Source organism: Panulirus ornatus, chromosome 19, assembly GCF_036320965.1.
Source record: "Panulirus ornatus isolate Po-2019 chromosome 19, ASM3632096v1, whole genome shotgun sequence".
NCBI classification, from domain to species: domain Eukaryota; kingdom Metazoa; phylum Arthropoda; class Malacostraca; order Decapoda; family Palinuridae; genus Panulirus; species Panulirus ornatus.
The window spans coordinates 23,295,428-23,316,976 of NC_092242.1; the positions used below are offsets into that span (position 1 = coordinate 23,295,428).

The 21,549-nt window shown below is 40.1% G+C and overlaps 1 protein-coding gene across 1 annotated transcript in view; it reads left to right on the top strand.

The window, feature by feature from the left end:
- The window catches only part of LOC139755446 (uncharacterized), a 150,470-nt gene that overhangs the window by 123,105 nt on the left and 5,816 nt on the right, over positions 1-21,549 (top strand). Inside the window, exons 10-13 of the mRNA XM_071673756.1 lie at positions 2,196-2,270; positions 9,763-9,917; positions 18,283-18,550; positions 19,944-20,125. Of these exons, the coding sequence (XP_071529857.1) occupies positions 2,196-2,270; positions 9,763-9,917; positions 18,283-18,550; positions 19,944-20,125 (680 nt within the window). The remainder of the gene's footprint in view (positions 1-2,195; positions 2,271-9,762; positions 9,918-18,282; positions 18,551-19,943; positions 20,126-21,549) is intronic.

The following is a 21,549-nucleotide window of genomic DNA, read 5'->3' on the forward strand; positions in this document are numbered from 1 at the left end:
CGTGATATACATGATTCAGGGTTCAGTAGAGGATTGGAAGAGGACTGACTGATCGTATAGTAGTAATTTGTATGTTAACCTTTAATTGTAAATGATATAGGATTAGAAATGTGAACAAAGTTGAAGAATAATAAAGTTGGAAAGATGAGAGTGAAAAAGTGAAACTTAAGCAACAAGAAAATTTGAATGAGTTTATATGATCCCAAACAGTATAGGGTAAGGTGGAAATGCTGTGGAGGTGGTATGACCTTCTACTTCTAAACAGTTTAAGAGATGTCAGTTCCAGTCTGATGATTTTTTCCCAAAAATTGAAGTAAAAAGAATGTTGAGTCACTTTGATGTAGCCCATCATAGACATTTCAGTCACAGCGCACTTTATTTAGATTTTGGTGCATCGCCTTCATATAAAGTGTCTGTGTACCTAATAACTCTGTGTGACATTCTTCTGTTTCATTTGTCTCTGCTATGTTTAGAAATTGATTCTTCCTGTAATATTGTACAGTATTCAGAATTACTCCTCTTGGTCTCGTGGTATGTCTAGAAATGATAGGTGTTGTTTTCATTAACTAAACACCACAAAATCTCATGTAATTACTGTGTTCAGGCAGGGGGGCTTGCATAACATCCTCCCATCATAGTTTACATTGGGTAACTGAGTATTGTGGATATCTCTGCAGGTAAGATATGGGTGTGTGTACAAGCCTCTATAGAGTATAGGAACTATGGGTTTTTTCAGTTGTGGGTGGGAAAATACAGAACCAGTGGCATATAGTGAGGTGTGTACCCAAAATTGCTCATGCATGGAACGGAAATAGTTACTGTGCTTTAAATAAACTTCTTTTTTCTACATTTCTAATAATTTTTACCCCTTTTACTTTTAAACTGTTGAATAATCATTGTTTTTGTCCACTGATCTGACAGATGAACACTTTCATGTTTTACAAATTTTCCTGATTAAGTGAAATTATGTTTTACGTTATTTTTTTATTTATTATACTTTGTTAATGTCTCCCGCGTTAGCAAGGTAGCGCAAGGAAACAAACGAAAGAATGGCCCAACCCACCCACATACACATGTATATACATACACGTCCACACATGCTCATATACATACCTATGCATCTCAACATAGTCATATTTATACACACAGACATATACATATTTACCCATGTACATAATTCACACTTGCTGCCCTTGTTCATTCCCATCACCACCCCGCCACACATGAAATGACAACCCCCTTCCCCCGCATGTGCGCGAGGTAGCACTAGGAAATACATCATAGGCCACATTCATTCACACTCAGTCTCTAGCTGTCATGTATAATGCACCGAAACCACGGCTCCCTTTCCACATCCAGGCCCCACAAAACTTTCCAAGGTTTACCCCAGATGCTTCACATGCCCTGGTTCAATCCATTGGCAGCAAGTTGACTCCAGTATACCACATCGTTCCAGTTTACTCTATTCCTTGCATGCCTTTCACCCTCCTGCATGTTCAGGCCCTGGTCACTCAAAATCTTTTTCACTCCATCTTTCCACCTCCAATTTGGTCTCCCACTTCTCCTCATTCCCTCCACCTCTGACACATATATCCTCTTAGTCAATCTTTCCTCACTCATTCTCTTCATGTGACCAAACCATTTCAAAACACCCTCTTCTGCTCTCTCAACCAGTTTTTATTACCATACATCTCTCTTACCCTTTCATTACTTACTCAGTCAAACTACCTCACACCACATATTGTCCTCAAACATCTCATTTCCAGCTCATCCACTTTCCTCCGCACAACTCTGTCCCATGCCTTGCAACCATATAACATTGTTGGAACCACTGTTCCTTCAAACATACCCATTTTTGCTCTTCGAGATAACGTTCTCTCCTTCCACACATTTTTCAATGCTCTCAGATACCTTCAAAATCTTGTACTTCCTTTTCTAACCTCCTCCCTTGCCTTTCCATCTTTCATTACACAAAGAATTCATATAGCTTTGGTAGTATCTTAATAAAAAAGCACATTTAATGTAGCAGTATACAGTAATCCATATAGGAAAAGAAGATACTTTAGGAGTTAGTCTTTGGTCCAGGGGATGACTAGGTTGCTTAATACTGTAGTGGATAACCATAAAAGGTTCATGGCATAAAAGATCAAAGTTTATTATATGCATAATAATGTCATTCCTCTTTCTCTTTTTAGATCAAAACATCTCTGTGCTTGCAACTTTGGCTGAACTAGCACAGGCTACATCAAAAGGAACAGAAAGTACTGTAGGTAAGAAATAAGATGTGATCTAATTTGTAAAAAATGTGTGAAATTAAATGGCTCTTTCTTTTTGATAATTTCTCTTATAACTTGATGCTATTAATTAGCAAAATTCAGTTATCTCATGAGCCAACAGTGTAGGGAAAACTGTGTAATTAAGAGAAGGAAATTTTTTCTCAGTTTCTATTCCATAGATGATTTTGTTTTTGTGTTTATTCACATGGCTTTCATACATAGCTACCTCACATGTGCAAATTGCAGATTCTCTTAACTGGTGCTGCTTTTTACCTCATCTTTTTTTCCTGATATGCATCTTTGATTCTTTTATCATTTGAGTTACATTTGTTTACTTTAAACACTGCACTTGAGTGGCCCTCTGCCAGTAGCCTGATAAAGGATAGGCACTAAAGGCTAAAAAGAGGCACGGAAGCTCACCAGTTATGAAGGGAACAGGCATCAGTGATGTAAACAGACAGCTAGGGAGAAAGTATGAGGTAGCTTAGGTGTTTGGAAATGATAATGATTTAGGATGATCTTGGGATAATGTCTGTTGAGACTTGAATCTATATATATCTGTATCTCTGATGCCTGTTGCCTTTGGGAACTCCCTCAAGGGGATGGTCAAAGCAAAAGAGTCTCCATACATAATGGACTCCAGTGCCTCATCTTAGCCTTTTGTGCCTTAGTAAAGTCTTGCAGGAGAAAGAGGTGAGGTGCACTGTTACCATAACAGAATTGGAGGAAGTTGATTTTAGAATGTGCTAGATGTTATTTTGATGGAATGCTTGTCTTTCACCTTTTGTGTTTGAATGAAAAATTTTGTATGATTTTTGACAGGGATGGGTTGAAAAAAATGTTGCCATGCATGGATTATCATGTCTTTTTCTTGTTTGTAGGTTATATAGTTCCATTTCTTTCAAACTTTCATGGTAATTCGTATGTTTCATTCCCTCAGTTTTGCTCATGAAGTGTTTCTCTCTCTTATTTGTTAATTTTTGTTTGTGTCTTTCATAATCATATGACACAGCAGTATTCAGTTTTGCATATTTTTCATGAAACACTTTCATCAATAGTTTTCAGTTTCTTATAGTGAGAGTTGCCAATATCATTGCTTGGCTTGGTAAAGCAATCATCTTCAATTTGTTGTCTGAATTTAAGTTTTTTTTATTATAGTAACACTCATATCTTTTACATTTGTTGCTCTTCCTATCATTTTCTCTGTTGGACTGACATGATGTCACCAAAGTATTCTTACTTGCTATAATTTATTGGCCAAATTTTTTTTTAGACTCAGTCTCTGTTTCCTGCATTAGCATGATAGTGCCAGAAAACAGATGAAGAAAGACACATCCATTCTCATACACATACATATACATATATGCACAAATGTGCATATACAGTAAACCCTCAATTTAATGAACCATGATAAATCAGATTTCAGATTTAATGGACGAATTATGATATGGTGCATTAATTAATGATAATATGAAAAATGAAAAAATACATAAATAAAAAACTCAAACACCACACCATGCACATTTCACAGCGCACTTGGTTTTGGTAGCATGGGGAGACTCGCTCTGTTTTGATCTCAATCTGCCTCAAGCTGTCGTGCAGCCAGGTTGTATGCAGAGTGTTTCTGTTATTTCAGAATTGTGACTTTATTTATTAAATAATTTTGCTATCCTTACAATTCAAAATGGCATCAAGTAATTGAAGAAGTGCAATGAAAACGGGTAGTCTGTCCTCACTTTATTATAAAGCTGTATCCTTTCACAGGAGAAGGGTGCCATCACCTCTATCTCAGTTTCACCCCCTGCCTCCAACTGTCTGGCGAGCTTTCCCACGCTGCCAGGTGCCTGCTGCCCAACTATCGTACAACACACTAAACCCTGCGCCCCCTCATGAGATTTTGGTAACCAAATGTGACATTTTGTTACAACAAAAACAAAATTAAAAACAAGAAAACAACCAGAATGAGAAAAATAAAAATTTGACTGTGTAGAAGGCAAATATACGTACAAATCACTGCTCAGCAACAATACACTTCCTTTACCTTAGTTAGAACAAAAGAAAAATCACATGAATTAGTATGTTCACTCTTCACAGGAGCTACCAGTAACATAATCTTGCAAGTGTGCAGGGCGGTGTCTCACATAGTGAGGACACTGCCGCCAGAGGCTTGGTGTTGCCACAACTAGGGGCATAGCCACTGCTGATGAGTACTCCCCTTGACCCATTGGTGTTATGGGGATCAGCGAAATCTGGGGCCTTAGGTGATGTCGATTTCACAAAGACAGGCAGCCACTGCCTTCCAGCTTCCTTGAGTATTGTCTATGCATCTTCACCTTCACTACCATGCCTGACCTGTCCCTACCTTCAAAGCGAACATCCTGCATGCAGAAAGGGGTGCCCACAGATAGCTGGGACAGTGTAGCAATGCCACCTGCTGGGCCACCTGCACACAAGGCTGGCTCTCTGCTATAGCCCTCTCCCACTTTTGTAGGGCAGTTCTCCATCACCAGTTTATCAGATAATGTTGCCAGGGCACTGGGATGCCACCTTTCAATTGTCTTCCTGCTGCCAGCTGTGCAGGTAACATATACGTCTCTCTTAGGGGCATGTTGAGATATTGGAGCATAGCCTGAGTCACTTTGCTGTTGTACAGGTTACCTCCAACACCTGTGTTGCCCCTCAACATCCATTTGGCTGCCTTTACTGCTGCTTATGTGAGTCCATTGGACTGGGGGAAGTAGTGTTAGGAGATGCAGGCCATGATTCCTCATTTTTTGTTGAAAACTACCATCTCCTTGGTTTCCCCATCTAAGGCAACATCCTTGGGTGCACCCCATCTCCTGAAGATGGTGAGCAGCCTTGCAATATCTTGGGATGTTCCCCCATAGGTTCAAATCCCACTCACTGTGCCATGTAACAGGTGCAGTGAAAGCAGGTAGTTTGGCCTCACTTTATTATAAAAAAGTATCCTTTCACAGGAGAGGGATGACTTCACCATTGTCTCAATCTGACTCGTGCTTGGAACTGCCCAGTGAGCGTTCCAACGCTGCTGGATGCCCTCCTCCAGATTATCATACCAAACACTAGAGTCTACAGTTGTAAAGTAGTTAAAAGAAAGAGTGTGAACTTAAATGTGGCACAGAAATAGGTTACATTCAATTTAACTGAGCCATAGAGGGGAAAAAATCCTTTGGAGGGCAGAATTTCCAGTCCCCAGCTACCATCCCTTTAAACATACCCATTTTTGGTATGTTCTCTCTTTTCACATGTTCGTCATCACTCTCAGAACCTTGGCCCCCTCCCCCACATTATGGCTCACTTGTGCTTCCATGGTTCCATTCACTGCCATGTCCACTCCCAGATGCTTAAAATGCTTTACTTCCTCCAATTTTCCTCTATTCAAACTTACATCCTAGCTAATGTGTCTCTAAACCCTGCTGAACCTGATAACCTTGCTCTTATTCACATTTACTTTCAACTTTCTCTTTTCAACACTTTTCCAAACTCAATCACCAACTTCTGCAGTTTCTCACTTGAATCAGCTGCCAGCATTGTATCATCGGTGAACAACAATTGACTCACTTCCCAGGCCCGCTCAATCCCAACAGACTGCATTTTCATCCCTCTCTCCAATACCCTTACATTACCTCCCTAACCACCTCATCCATAAACAAATTAAACAACCAATGGGACATCACACACCCCTGCCACAGACCAACCTTCACAGAGAACCAATCACTCTCCTCTCTTTTTACTTGTGCACATGCCTTATGCCTTTGACAAAAACTTCTCTGCTTTTAGCAGCTTACCTCCCACACCGTGTGTTCTTAAGACCTTCCATAAAGTGTCTGTATCATATCCTTACCAACTAATCAACATCACAGTCACCCCCTTTCTTAACAGATTCAACTGCAGCACTATCCATACCTGCTGCCTTGACAGATTTCATCTGCAAGGCTTTCACTACCTCTTCTCTCTTCACCAAACCACTCTCCCTGACTCTCTCTCTTTGCACACAACCCTTACCAAAACACCCTATATTATCCCTGGGGATAGGGGAGAAAGAATACTGCCCATGTATTCCCTGCATGTCTTAGAAGGCGACTAAAAGGGATGGGAGTGGTGAGGGTGTCAATTCTTCCCTCCTGTTTTACATTTTCAAAAGGAGGAACAAAGGAGTGGACCAATTGAGATTTTTTTCCTCTAAGGCTCTGCCATCTGTTTTTGATGCTACCTCACTAATACAGGAAATGGAGAATATGAAAAGAAATTATATATCTATACATATCTACACATGTACATATTCATACTTGCTCATCTTCATCCATTCCTGATGCCACCCCACTCCACAGGAAATGGCACAAATGCATGAAGGAAAAGAAAAAAAAGATATCATATCATTGCTTGAATTTATCTTTGTTAAATTCCATCGGGTTCAGTTCTGCCCATTTATATATGATATCTAGGTCTTTTTACATCTCCATTTTATCAATTTCTGATAAAGTTAGTTTGCTTACTCTGGTATCATCAGCTGAGGTCCTTACTCTGTTTCATTTTCTTCTCTCTAAATATATGATATCAATATTGTAAAGAGAATTTAGGCTAACATGATTTTTTATGGTATCCCAGATATGACATCTTCATCTGATATGGTTTTGTTTACGACTGCTTTGAACTTTCTGTCAGTTAAGAAATATAATCATTCATGATATCTTACCTTTAATGATATACTTAGCTACTTTCTCTAATAAAAGTATATGGACCGATAGTTTCTTCCACATATACATGTTGGCCTTTGTTTATGTACTTGTGCTTGATCAGATGGTCTAGTGTGTCCTTTTATATTGGGTTCCTATCCATGTTTTGTATAGTTTTCTCTTCTTTTATTGTGTGTTGTCATTTGTGAGATTCATTATTTCAGCATTATCATTCTTTACTTCCTTATCAGCTCTTTGATTATTTCATAGCTCATTGATAGCCTTTTCTTCATTTTTCATATTCTTTTCTTATTTATGTAATGTTTTCTGTTTCTTCTGTATCTTCTGTTTTGCAATATGTGGTGTGATATAGTTTGATCAAGTAAGTAATGAAAGGCTGAGAGAGATATGTGGAAATAGAAAGAGTGGTTGAGAGAGCAGAGGAGGGTGTGCTTAAGTGGTTTGGACATATGGAGAGAATGAGTGAGGAGAGATTGACAAAGGGGATATATGTGTCAGAGGTTGAGGGAACAAGGAGAATTGAGAGACCAGATTGGAGGTGGTAAGATGGAGTGGAAAAGATTTTAAGCGGTTGGGGCCTGAACATACAGTTAGGTGAGAGGCGTGCAAGGAATAGAGTGAATTGGAACGATGTGTTATATCAGTGGACTGAACCAAGACATGTGAAATGTCTGGGGCAAACCATGGAAAAGTCTGTGGAGCCTGGATGTGGATAGGGAGCTGTGGTTTTTGGTGCATTACACATGACAGCTAGAGACTTGAGTATGAACGAATGTGGCCTTTTTTTGTCTGTTTTCCTGGCGCTACCTTGCTGAAGCAGGGGTTAGTGATGCTGTTTCCTGTGGGATGGGGTAGCACCAGGAATGGATGAAGGCAAGCAAGTATGAATATGTACATGTGTATGTATGTATATGTCTGTGTGTGTATGTATACGTATGTATAGGTTGATATGTATATGTATGTATATGTGCATGTATGGGCATTCATGTATGTGTGTACATGAGTGGATGGGTCATTCTTTGTCTGTTTCTTGGCGCTACATTTCACATACCCTGGTTCCATTTCACTCTATTCTGTGCATGCCCCTCACCCTCCTGTATGTTCAGGCCCTGATATCTCAAAATCTTCCACCTCCAATTTGGTCTTCTGCTTCTTGTTCCCTCCGCCTCGTGACACATATATCTTCTTTGTCAATCTTTCCTCGCTCATTCTCTCCATATGTCCATACCATTTTTTTTTATTAGTCCACACGGTGAAAACACTCATTTTTGCTTTTCGATCTTGCTCTTGAAGATCTCATTCCAAAATGTTTTAAAATCCTTTTGGTGATCACTGTACAATCTGATCAGTCATGAAGAAAATGAATGTCACCCAGTCTGTAATTGTCTTCAGTGTTTGTATCATGTTCACGTTCATGTATTTCTAAATTGTGTGATTTCAATGATGTTGTGATCTGATAGGCCTTTGCTATTCAATTGTATATCTGACATGATGTGAGTAGGCTGAACAAAGGCATATGAAGTGGTCAGGGGAAACCATGGAATGGTTTGTGCAATTTGGTTTTGCATGGTGGCTAGTTATTTCTTTGTCTTTTATGGTATTTTCCTAACATGGGAAACAGCAAAGAAGTATGAAAAAGAAACTTTTTATTGTAGTTTAATGTGAAAATAATTGCTTCACCTGTGTGATGAAGAAAAAATGTGGAATCAGAAGATTTCAGTGGTTGGTGTTTAAAACTTGCATGAAATTTAGCTGGACTCCTTGTCAGTAATTGGTGTATATGATATGATACCAGCTAGACTAAATTTGCAATGATGTTAAGCCATCAGCACTTTTCTGCAGACTCGTAGATATGTCAGTTTCATGATCATTAGTTGTTTGTCTTGGTTATTTTCCAAAGGTTAAGCCCATGTAGATAAATATATTTTATAATGCTGTACAGTACTATGCTTTGGTGGATGATTGATCAAGAGCATGCCTTTGTTAGTTATTCTTTATTTTAGCCCATTCATTAGAGCTAGATCAGATACATCATGGTATTTTGTTTCATGTGTGCTACAGCTGGGGCATAAACAAACAAAATTCTTGAGTAGCCCACTCTTGCCTCAAGGTAAAATGTACAGTTGTGATTGTTTGTGATGGTACTTCACATTTTTTTCAATAAATACAACTTCAGTTTTTCCATGCACTGGTCAGTCTATGTGATGATGTCAAGGAGGCCTTCATTAGATATGCTCCCTAACATTACATAATAATTTGTGGAGCTGTTATAGAAAAATAAGTATTAGTGTTGAAAACTATCAGTAATCATATTCATTTGTGACAAAAATGCATCTAAGAATACCACACATCTCATTAGATATGCCTGACAGTACTCCAGGTGTACCTCACATGCCTGACAGCAGAACAGCATAAGTAGAAAGGTGTATAGCACACATAAAATTGTTCCACCATATTATCATATCATATTATATTCTAGTCAATTAATGACAAAACTGAAGAGATATTTTTATTAGAATATTTGAAAATCTACATAGTACCGCAGTGAAAGGGTTAACCAGCATTTTGACTTTACAGTTTTATAAGATTTGAGGAGGGTTACTTACTGGTCACTGTATCTCTCTAGATTTGAAAACTTCAGAGATAATAGATGTAGTCACAAAATTAGTCAGTTTTGGAAATTGTTTAAGAATTTATAGCAGTGCAACAAGTGTACTTGTGTTAGCAGTACTTCAGGCAGAAGTATGAAAAAGACCATATTGTTACAGATATGTCAAATGCGGCTGCCCTAGAGTTACTGAAAGCTCAGGCTGCCTTGTTACCTTTAGATGACTCATCAACATTAGTGACATCTGCTGTGGCCCATGGACAGACTCTCCATCTCACTGAAGCTGGACGGCAAGCATTAAAACTCATTAAACAAGTATGTAGATTCGTGTGATTAATTCTGTATTTTGTTATGTTAAAGCAAAGGTAAAATATAATTTTTTTCCATACTTAAATACTCAGGTAAGAGGTCATTTAGCATTTAATTACCAGTGGAAGAATTACCATTTGAGAAGGGAACTTCATATCTCTCTCTCTCTCTCTCTCTCTCTCTCTCTCTCTCTCTCTCTTCTCTCTCTCTCTCTTTGTCTCTCTCTCTTTGTCTCTCTCTCTCTTTGTCTCTCTCTCTCTTGTCTCTCTCTCTCTCTCTCTCTCTCTCTCTCTCTCTCTCTCTCTCTCTCTCTCTCTCTCTCTCTGTCTCTCTCTCTCTCTCTCTCTCTCTCTCTCTCTCTCTCTCTCTCTCTCTCTCTCTCTCTCTCTCTCTCTCTCTCTCTCATTGCAATAACTGCTTTATGTTTATGACAGTGGTTGGACTGCCTTCAATTTCAGATTGTATGCCAACCAAATGATACAGCCTCATCTTCTTAAGAGCAATTTTCCTTTCACATTTTTATACATCTGTTATCTTTAGCTTCAATTTTATTTATGTTGGGTGGATTAGGTGCCAATAGCCATGTACTTTTGTACAACTGGAATTGACAACTTAACCCTGGAGATTGGCAAAGGGCAGAGGTAGACTTGCTCTCTAAAGCTTTTTTCATTTTAACCCATTAATCAGACCTCTTACATTGTCTGGTAAAGGGGACCTCACTGAGATATATGATCTCTGCTATTGTGTCAACAGTCAGATTTCCAACCGGTCTTTGGTGTAGGCATAAGATGCTTTGGGCCTCCTTATACAACAATTACATGAGTTCTCCAGTTACTCTTTAGCCTTGGCATGAGGAAAATGTTACAGTAGACTGCTAAATTAAGGTGCCACCAAGCAGTATTTGCTCCATAGTGATGAGGAGTATAGCAATCTGGATGATGATCTGTTTGATGATAAAAAAAATACTTTCCATGTATTCCCCACGTGTCATAGAAGCCGACTAAAGGGGGCGGGAGCTGAGGGCTGGAAACCCGGGCTGGAAACCCGCCCTCCCTGTATTTAAATTTGTAAAAGGGGAAACAGGTAAATAACGTGTGTAAGACAAGAGAACAAATGGGAACATCAGTGAAGGGGGCAAATGGGAAGGTGATAACAAGTACTGATGAAGTGAAGAGATGGAATGAGTATTTGAAAGGTTTGTTGAATGTGTTTGATGATAGAGTGGCAGAAATAGGGTGTTTTGGTCGGGGTGGTGTGCGATGTGAGAGGGTTGAGGAGAATGGTTTGGTAAACAGAGAAGAGTTGTGAAAGCCTTGCGGAAGATGAAAGCCGGCAAGGCGGTGGGTTTGGATGGTATTGCAGTGGAATTTATTAAAAAAGGGGGTGACTGTTGTTGACTGGTTGGTAAGGATATGCAGTGTATGTATGGATCATGGTGAAGTGCCTGAGGATTGGCAGGATGCATGTATAGTACCATTGTACAAAGACAAAGGGGATTAAGATGAGTGTTCAAATTACAGATGCATAAGTTTGTTGAGTATTCCTGGGAAATTATATGGGAGGATATTGATTGAGAGGGTAAAGGCATGTACAGAGCATCAAATTGGGGAAGAGCAATGTGGTTTCAGAAGTGGTAGAGGATGTGTGGATCAGGTGTTTGCTTTGAAGAATGTATGTGAGAAATACTTAGAACAGTTGGATTTGTATGTAGCATTTATGGATCTGGATTAGGCATATGATAGGGTTGACAGAGATGCTTTTTGAAAGGCTTTAAGAGTATATGGTGTGGAAGATTAAGTTGCTAGAAGCAGTGAAAAGTTTTTACGAAGGATGTAACGCATGTGTACGAGTAGAAAGTGATTGGTTCCCAGTGAATGTTGGTATGCGGCAGGTGGTGTGTGATGTTTCCGTGGGTGGTTAATTTGTCAATGGATGAGGTGTTTAGAGAAATGAATGCAAGAGTTTTGGAGGGAGGGGCAAGTATGCAGTCTGTTGTGGATGAGAGGGCTTGGGAAGTGAGTCAGTTGTTGTTCGCTGATGATACAGTGCTGGTGGCTGATTCAGGTGAGAAACTGCAGAAGTTGGTGACTGAGTTTGGTAGTTTGTGAAAGGAGAAAGTTGAGAGTAAATGTGAATAAGAGCAAGGTTATCAGGTTCAGTAGGGTTGAAGGGCAAGTTAATTGGGAGGTAAGTTTGAATGGAGAAAAATTGGAGGAAGTGAAGTGTTTTAGATATCTGGGAGTGGACTTAGCAGTGGATGGAACCATGGAAGTGGAAGTGAGTCACAGGGTGGGGGAGGGGGCAAAAGTTCTGGGAGCGTTAAAGAATGTGTGGAAGGCAAGAACATTATCTTGGAGAGCAAAAACAGATATGATTGAAGGAATAGTGGTTCCAACAATGTTATATGGTTGCGAGGCATGGGCTATAGATAGGGTTGTGTGGAGGACAGTGGATGTGTTGGAAATGAAATGTTTAAGGACAATATGTGGTGTGAGGTGGTTTGATCGAGTAAGTAATGAGAGGGTAAGAGAGATGTGTGGTAATGAAAAGGGTAAGGTTGAGAGAGCAGAAGAGGGTGTATTGAAATGGTTTGGTCACATGGAGGTAATGAGTGAGGAACGATTGACAAAGAGGAGATATGTGTCAGAGGTGGAGGGAAGGAGAAGTGGGAGACCAAATTGGAGGTGGAAGGATGGAGTGAAAAATATTTTAAGTGATCGGGGCCTGAACATACAGGTAGGTGAAAGGTGTGCAAGGAATAGAGTGAATTGGATCGATGTGGTATACCAGGGTGGACATGCTGTCACTGGATTGAACCAGGGCATGTGAAGCATCTTTGGTAAACCATGGAAATGTCTGTGGGGCCTGGATGTTGAAAGGGAGCTGTGGTTTTAATGAATTACACATGACAGCTAGAGACTGAATGTGAACGAATGTGACCTTTTTATCTTTCCCTGGCACTGCCTCACTAGAGGGGATGGGGAGATGCTGTTTCCCGTGTGGCGGGGTGGTGATGGAAATGGAAAAGGCAGTAAGTATGAATATGTACATGTGTATATATGTATATTTATGTGTATGTATGTGTATGTATATGTTGAAATGTATATGTATAGGTGTGTATATGGATGTTTATGTATATATATATATGTGTATGTGGGGGGGTTGGGGCATCCCTCATCTCGCTGATGTGGGAAACAGCAATTAGGTATAATAATGATGATAATAATTATTATTATTATTTTTATTTTGCTTTGTCGCTGTCTCCCGCGTTAGCAAGGTAGCGCAAGGAAACAGATGAAAGAATGGCCCAACCCACCCACATACAAATGTATATACATACACGTCCACACACGCAAATATACATACCTATACATCTCACTGTACACATATATATACACACACAGACATATACATATATACACATGTACATAATTCATTCTTTCTGCCTTTATTTATTCCCATCGCCACCTCACCACACATGGAATAACAACCCCCTCCCCCCTCATGTGTGCGAGGTAGTGCTAGGAAAAGACAACAAAGGCCCCATTCGTTCACACTCAGTCTCTAGCTGTCATGTAATAATGCACCGAAACCACAGCTCCCTTTCCACATCTAGGCCCCACAGAACTTTCCATGGTTTACCCCAGACGCTTCACATGCCCTGGTTCAATCCATTGACAGCACGTCGACCCTGGTATACCACATCGTTCCAATTCACTTTATTCCTTGCACGCCTTTCACCCCTCTGCATGTTCAGGCCCCGATCACTCAAAATCTTTTTCACTCCATCTTTCCACCTCCAATTTGGTCTCCCACTTCTCCTCGTTCCCTCCACCTCTGACACATATATCCTCTTGGTCAATCTTTCCTCACTCATTCTCTCCATGTGACCAAACCATTTCAAAACACCCTCTTCTGCTCTCTCAACCACACTCTTTTTATTTCCACACATCTCTCTTACCCTTACATTACTTACTCGATCAAACCACCTCACACCACATATTGTCCTCAAACATCTCATTTCCAGCACGTCCACCCTCCTACGCACAACTCTATCCATAGCCCACGCCTCGCAGCCATACAACATTGTTGGAACCACTATTCCTTCAAACATACCCATTTTTGCTTTCCAAGATAATGTTCTCGACTTCCACACATTCTTCAAGGCTCCCAGAATTTTCGCCCCCTCCCCCACCCTATGATTCACTTCCACTTCCATGGTTCCATCCGCTGCCAGATCCACTCACAGATATCTAAAACACTTCACTTCCTCCAGTTTTTCTCCATTCAAACTTACCTCCCAATTGACTTGACCCTCAACCCTACTGTACCTAATAACCTTGCTCTTATTCACATTTACTCTCAACTTTCTTCTTTCACACACTTTACCAACTCAGTCACCAGCTTCTGCAGTTTCTCACATGAATCAGCCACCAGCGCTGTATCATCAGCGAACAACAACTGACTCACTTCCCAAGCTCTCTCATCCACAACAGACTGCATACTTGCTCCTCTTTCCAAAACTCTTACATTCACCTCCCTAACAACCCCATCCATAAACAAATTAAACAACCATGGAGACATCACACACCCCTGCCGCAAACCTACATTCACTGAGAACCAATCACTTTCCTCTCTTCCTACATGTACACATGCCTTACATCCTCGATAAAAACTTTTCACTGCTTCTAACAACTTGCCTCCCACACCATATATTCTTAATACCTTCCACAGAGCATCTCTATCAACTCTATCATATGCCTTCTCCAGATCCATAAATGCTACATACAAATCCAATTTCTTTTCTAAGTATTTCTCACATACATTCTTCAAAGCAAACACCTGATCCACACATCCTCTACCACCTCTGAAACCACACAGCTCTTCCCCAATCTGATGCTCTATACATGCCTTCACCCTCTCAATCGATACCCTCCCATATGATTTCCCAGGAATACTCAACAAACTTATACCTCTGTAATTTGAGCACTCACTCTTATCCCCTTTGCCTTTGTACAATGGCACTATGCAAGCATTCTGCCAATCCTCAGGCACCTCACCATGAATCATACATACATTAAATAACCTTACCAACCAGTCAACAATACAGTCACCCCCATTTTTAATAAATTCCACAGCAATACCATCCAAACCATCTCCCGTAACGCTTTTACTACCTCTTCACTGTTTAACAAATCATTTTTCTAACCCTCTCACTTTGCACACCACCTCGACCAAAACACCCTATATCTGCCACTCTATCATCAAACACATTCAACAAACCTTCAAAATACTCACTCCATCTCCTTCTCACATCACCACCACTTGTTATCACCTCCCCATTAGCCCCCTTCACTGAAGTTCCCATTTGCTCCCTTATCTTACTCACTTTATTTACCTCCTTCCAAAACATCTTTTTTATTCTCCCTAAAATATAATGATACTCTCTCACCCCAACTCTCATTTGCCCTCTTTTTCACCTCTTGCACCTTTCTCTTGACCTCCTGCCTCTTTCTTTGATACATCTCCCACTCATTTGCATTTTTTCCCTGCAAAAATCGTCCAAATGCCCCTCTCTTCTCTTTCACTAATAATCTTACTTCTTCATCCCACCACTCACTACCCTTTCTAATCAACCCACTTCCCACGCTTCTCATGCCACAAGCATCTTTTACGCAAGCCATCACTGCTTCCCTAAATACATCCCATTCCTCCCCCACTCCCCTTACCTCCTTTGTTCTCACCTTTTTCCATTCTGTACTCAGTCTCTCCTGGTACTTCCACACACAAGTCTCCTTCCCAAGCTCACTTACTGTCACCACTCTCTTCACCCCAACATTCTCTCTTCTTTTCTGAAAACCCCCACAAATCTTCACCTTCGCCTCCACAAGATAATGATCAGACATCCCTCCAGTTGCACCTCTCAGCACATTAACATTCAAACGGCTCTCTTTCGCGCACCTATCAATTAACACGTAATCCAATAATGCTCTCTGGACATCTCTCCTACTTGCATACGTATACTTATGTATATCTCGTTTTTTAAACCAGGTATTCCCATCACCAGTCCTTTTTCAGCACTTAAATCTACAAGCTCTTTACCATTTCCATTTACAACACTGAACACCCCATGTTTACTAATTATTCCGTCAACTGCCACATTACTCACCTTTGCATTCAAATCACCCATCACTATAACCCGGTCTTGTGCATCAAAACCACTAACACACTCATTCAGCTGCTCCCAAAACACTTGCCTCTCATGATCTTTCTTCTCATGCCCAGGTGCATATACACCAATAATCACCCATCTCTCTCCTTCAACTTTCAGTTTTACCCATATCAATCTAGAATTCACTTTCTTACACTCTATCACATACTCCCACAACTCCTGTTTCAGGAGTAGTGCTACTCCTTCCCTTGCTCTTGTCCTCTCACTAACCCCTGACTTTACTCCCAAGACATTCCCAAACCACTCTTCCCCTTTACCCTTGAGCTTCGTTTCACTCAGATCCAAAACATCCAGGTTCCTTTCCTCAAACATACTACCTATCTCTCCTTTTTTCTCATCCTGGTTACATCCACACACATTTAGACACCCCAATCTGAGCCTTCGAGGAGGATGAGCACTCCCTGCGTGACTCCTTCTTCTGTTTCCCCTTTTAGAAAGTTAAAATACAAGGAGGGGGGGGGTTTCTGGCCCCCCCGCTCCCGTCCCCTTTAGTCGCCTTCTACAACACGTGAGGAATGCGTGGGAAGTATTCTTTCTCCCCTATCCCCAGGGATAATAATAATGATGATAATGATGATGATAATAATAATAATAATAATAATAATAATAATAATAATAATAATAATAATGATAATATATATATCCTTGAAGAATGTGTGGAAGTCGAGAACATTATCTCGGAAAGCAAAAATGGGTATGTTTGAAGGAATAGTGGTTCCAACAATGTTGTTTGGTTGCGAGGCGTGGGCTATGGATGGAGTTGTGCGCAGGAGGATGGATGTGCTGGAGGTGAGATGTTTGGGGACGGTGTGTGGTGTGAGGTGGTTTGATCGAGTAGGTAACGTGAGGGTGGGAGAGATGTGTGGAAATAGAGAGAGCGTGGTTGAGAGAGCGGAGGGGGGTGTTTTGAAGTGGTTTGGGCGCATGGAGAGGGTGGGTGGGGGGTTGACCAGGAGGATGTGTGTGTCGGAGGTGGAGGGAACGAGAGGAGGGAGACCGAGTTGGGGGTGGGGGGGTGGAGTGGGGGAGATTTTGTGTGATCGGGGCCTGGGCGTGCGGGGGGGTGGGGGGAGAGCGGGGAGTGGGGTGAATTGGAGCGATGTGGTGTGCCGGGGTTGACGTGCTGTCAGTGGATTGAATCGGGGCGTGTGGGGCGTCTGGGGTGAGCCGTGGAGGGCTGTGTGGGTGTGTGTATTTGCGTGTGTGGATGTGTGTATGTGCATGTGTGTGGGGGTGGGTTGGGCCATTTCTTTCGTCTGTTTCCTTGCGCTGCCTCGCGGGCGCGGGGGACGGCGGCAAAAAAAGGAAAGGAAAAAAAAAATATGTATATATATATATATATATATATATATATATATTTTTTTTTTTTTTTTTTTTTTATACTTTGTCGCTGTCTCCCGCGTTTGCGAGGTAGCGCAATATATATATATATATATATATATATTATCCCTGGGGATAGGGGATTAAGAGTACTTCCCACGTATTCCCTGCGTGTCGTAGAAGGCGACTAAAAGGGGAGGGAGCTGGGGGCTGGAAATCCTCCCCTCTCGTTTTTTTTTTTCTAATTTTCCAAAAGAAGGAACAGAGGGGGCCAGGTGAGGATATTCCAAAAAAGGGCCCAGTCCTCTGTTCTTAACGCTACCTCGCTAACGCGGGAAATGGCGAATAGTTTAAAAGAAAGAAAGAAATAATGATAATAATAATGATAATAATAATAGTAATAATAATAATTTATATCAAAACTATGTACTGTATTAATAAGGTGTTAACATTCAAGACATGTTAACACCTGGCTGTGTAGTGCTTAGAGCTATCTAAGCAGTATGCTTCTTTAAGAAGACTATATGACTGTATCTTATGGGGAAAATTGAGGCCTACTTCACTTTTTTCTGTGTTGTTTTTAATACGATGTTCTCTCTTCATAAGAGGAACTGTTATTCCCTTTACTGTAAAAATGCCCATTTTTTAGAAGCATCAGAAAATCTGTGTGTCTGCTGGAGAAATTAGAGATGTACAGTATGTGGAAGTTTCAGCATGTCACACAGTGTTAACATGGGGAAAACGTGACTTGATATTATTAAGTAAGTAGAAGTACATAAAATTCAAGATATATATTTTTATTTTTATTTTATTTTCAAGGAACTACCTCAACTTCCAAACAATACACTACCACAAGAACCCACAGAAGATGAACAAGAAAAAACTATTAAGAGGTCCAGCAATAACAATAGCGATGATAGAAGTAAAGAAAGACTGTCACCATGTTCACATACATCAACACAGTCAACTTCTTGCTTACCGGCTTTACTACCATCTTCAACTGCAGAACCTATAGAAGATGGAGAAGGGGTTCAAGAGGTGACCCAGGTTATAACGCTTAGCCCAGAACAGTATGCTGCACTCACAGGTGGGTAAAGAAAAAAGTTCACTTTCCTGACGAGTTTAAAGAGCATTGCTCCTCACATTATCTATCCTTTTGTGTATTTATGTATATCAAGTACATTTTTTTTCATACCTAGTTACCTCTCATGCCTAAGTGAGGTAGTATCAGGGATAAATGAGCAATGGCCTCATTTGGACACATCCACTCTCACTGTCATATATTATGCACTGAAACCAGAACCTCACAGCTAAGTCCCACAGACTGTTCCTTGATTTACCTTAAACTGACAACACAGCAACCCATCCCCCCATACGCCATAAAGGCCAATTTATTCTATCCCATGGATGTCTTAATCCCTCCTGAATGTTCAGGCCCTGAAACCCAAATCCTTCTTCACTCCGTTTTTCCATCAGCTTGATCTCCCCTTCTCTCTCAACACACAGATCCTCTTAATCAGTCTTTCTTTGCTCATATCTCTATATGTCCACACCATTGCCACACGTCAGACTGTGTCTACTACCATACCTTTTTCTTATACCATCACTCCTTACATGATCAACCTGCTGTACATCACATATTGTCCTTTATTATGAGTTCAAGACCCAAGAGTCACATCCCATACATCACTGTTGGGATTACTGTACCTTCAGACATACTTCCCTGTGTTTAGAACAGGGAGGGATTTCAGTTCTCCTTCAGATATTTAGTCATCCCCCCTCATAGTTTAGTATTGAAATATTCATGTCGATGTGAATATCACATAATTTGAAGCATTCACTCACTGTTTACCTTTATTCAGATTAATGAAGCTAATACAAAGTCATTTCCAAATATTTAAGATTCAGACTTATTCCTCCACCTGGCAGTGATGAAAGTTTAATTTTGCTGAAGAATTCTTTATTTAGATTTGTCTGTCTTATCTCTAAAGCAGGTGCCAAGTACTTTCAATATGAATGATGAAAATTGCATTTGAAAAGAAGTAAGATTGTTTAAACATGCATTTAAAAGAGGCAAGAAGAGAAGCAGGAAAATAGGGAGAAGATTAGTATGATAGAGAAATGGTTGTAAAGAGATTTTTAAAGGATCTTTGAGTGTGCCAAGTGAACAGGGCCAAGGGAAAGAGCCATCTATAGTAGAAGTGATTGCCTCTTTTTATTTCCCAAGGAAGTGCATTTCTGGATGCCTTTGGTCCACCAGTGTTACTGCTTTTCACGATACATCCAGATTAAATGTAGAACAGCACAATCAGAGTATGTGTAACACAAAAATCTTACTACTTGCATACTAATGTAGGAGGAAGCTAAGAGTAAGTTTGAATGGCAGTTTTGATCTTATTTAGACAGATCTCTTGCTAGTTTACAATATTAAGGACAAATTTTCTCTTGATTTGAAACTAAAACTTTGCATAACTTTCCAGGTGGTACTAATGGGCCAATAATATTACAAGTATTACCATCCAGTGCAGAAGAGCAGTTAAATGAGATAGACAGGAGTCAGAGCCCACCAGTAGTTAAACGGCAGAAAGTCATGCATCTGGTCACAAGAGTGGGTCAAGGAACCTCAGGACAGACTCAAGCTGTAGCAAAGGTATCAGGACAGGTTAGTGCAATATATGATCTCTGCTGAAGAAAATGGAGAGGGGAAGCCATGATTATTTAAGAGTTAGTATACAATGGAACCACTGTGCAGATTCATTTGCCATTCATACATTTACAGCTGAGTACTCCAGAATTTTTTTTAGATATCAGGGTAACTAAATGTTCATATATTCTAGTTCCACACCACCAGCATGGGTATCCACAGCTCCCTATCCCAGTTTTCTTGCAAAGAAATCCAAAAATATTATCTTCTTAATATAATAAACAGAAAGAGAATTATAGTACTCCATCTCTGTTTGTGTTGTATACATTTGTACTTGAAAGTTTCTAAATCATTTCACATTGCTATTAAATGTACACTTGTCAGGTTAATAAAAAAAGCCAGATGTCATCATTTTGTCAGCTTTGCCTTAACTCTTAAATATATCTTGAGCTTGCCCATGCCCAAAAGTATCTTCACAGCCTTTGAATACACAGGGGAAGATTTTACCAGGGTCATGTGCCTTATATTGCTTAACATTCTTTGGTATCCCAGTTACATTCTGTTAGCAATTTTACTGTTCTTTCTGTGGTGTTTCATACATCCCATTTAATTTGGTGCACATATTTGCTCTACAGCAATCCTTCTGTGAGATTCCATGAGCATGATATTTCCTGAATGATAGTTTGTTCAAATAAATGATTGGTAGGTTTGGCTCAACATTTGCTTTAACTATTTTTTTCCTGATTAATTTGCTTATTTCTAGTGATCTTAAACCTTTCAGATATTGTCTGGCCATGTCATATATACCTTTTAGTTCTTTACTTTTCTTAGTCCTTTGACGGCCTCTGATGAACTGTGTAATTTTTGTTTACCCCTGCTCTCTTTCAGCCATCTACAGTAGAGATTCCGATTGACTTGACAGATGCTCTTGTAACAATGCTCCATAATTGTTGGAATTTTATTTCCCAGTTTGTGTCAAGACAGTTTAGGTTTGTGTAGCTTTCTACTTTTTCCTCTTGGGATTTAGGTTTCTCTCTGATTCCAGTATTCCTCCACTAATCTCATCTTAAAATGTGAGCTCTCCAGAACTTTTGTTTTCCATTTCTTTTATAAGTGAAAATGAGATCAGCTGTTTATGCCCTTGTAACTGTAGTGTAGTGCTCACTGATATGCTGATGTATTATATATATTCTTGATTCTGTCCCAGTGTGCAGGTCCAGTTATAACCATAGTTAGAACTTTTTTATCTATTACAGGGCATGGCTTGCTGAACTTTTGCACCATCTTGATAGATTGTATCTTCACATTGTTTTCATCAGATTTTGATCCATAGTGTCACATCTGAGATTTTTTTTCCATTATTAAAATGTTTAGGTGAAGTTGTGAGCATAAGGTGGATGTCTGGGATAGAAGGGAGTTCAGAGGGTGCATGGAATAAGTTT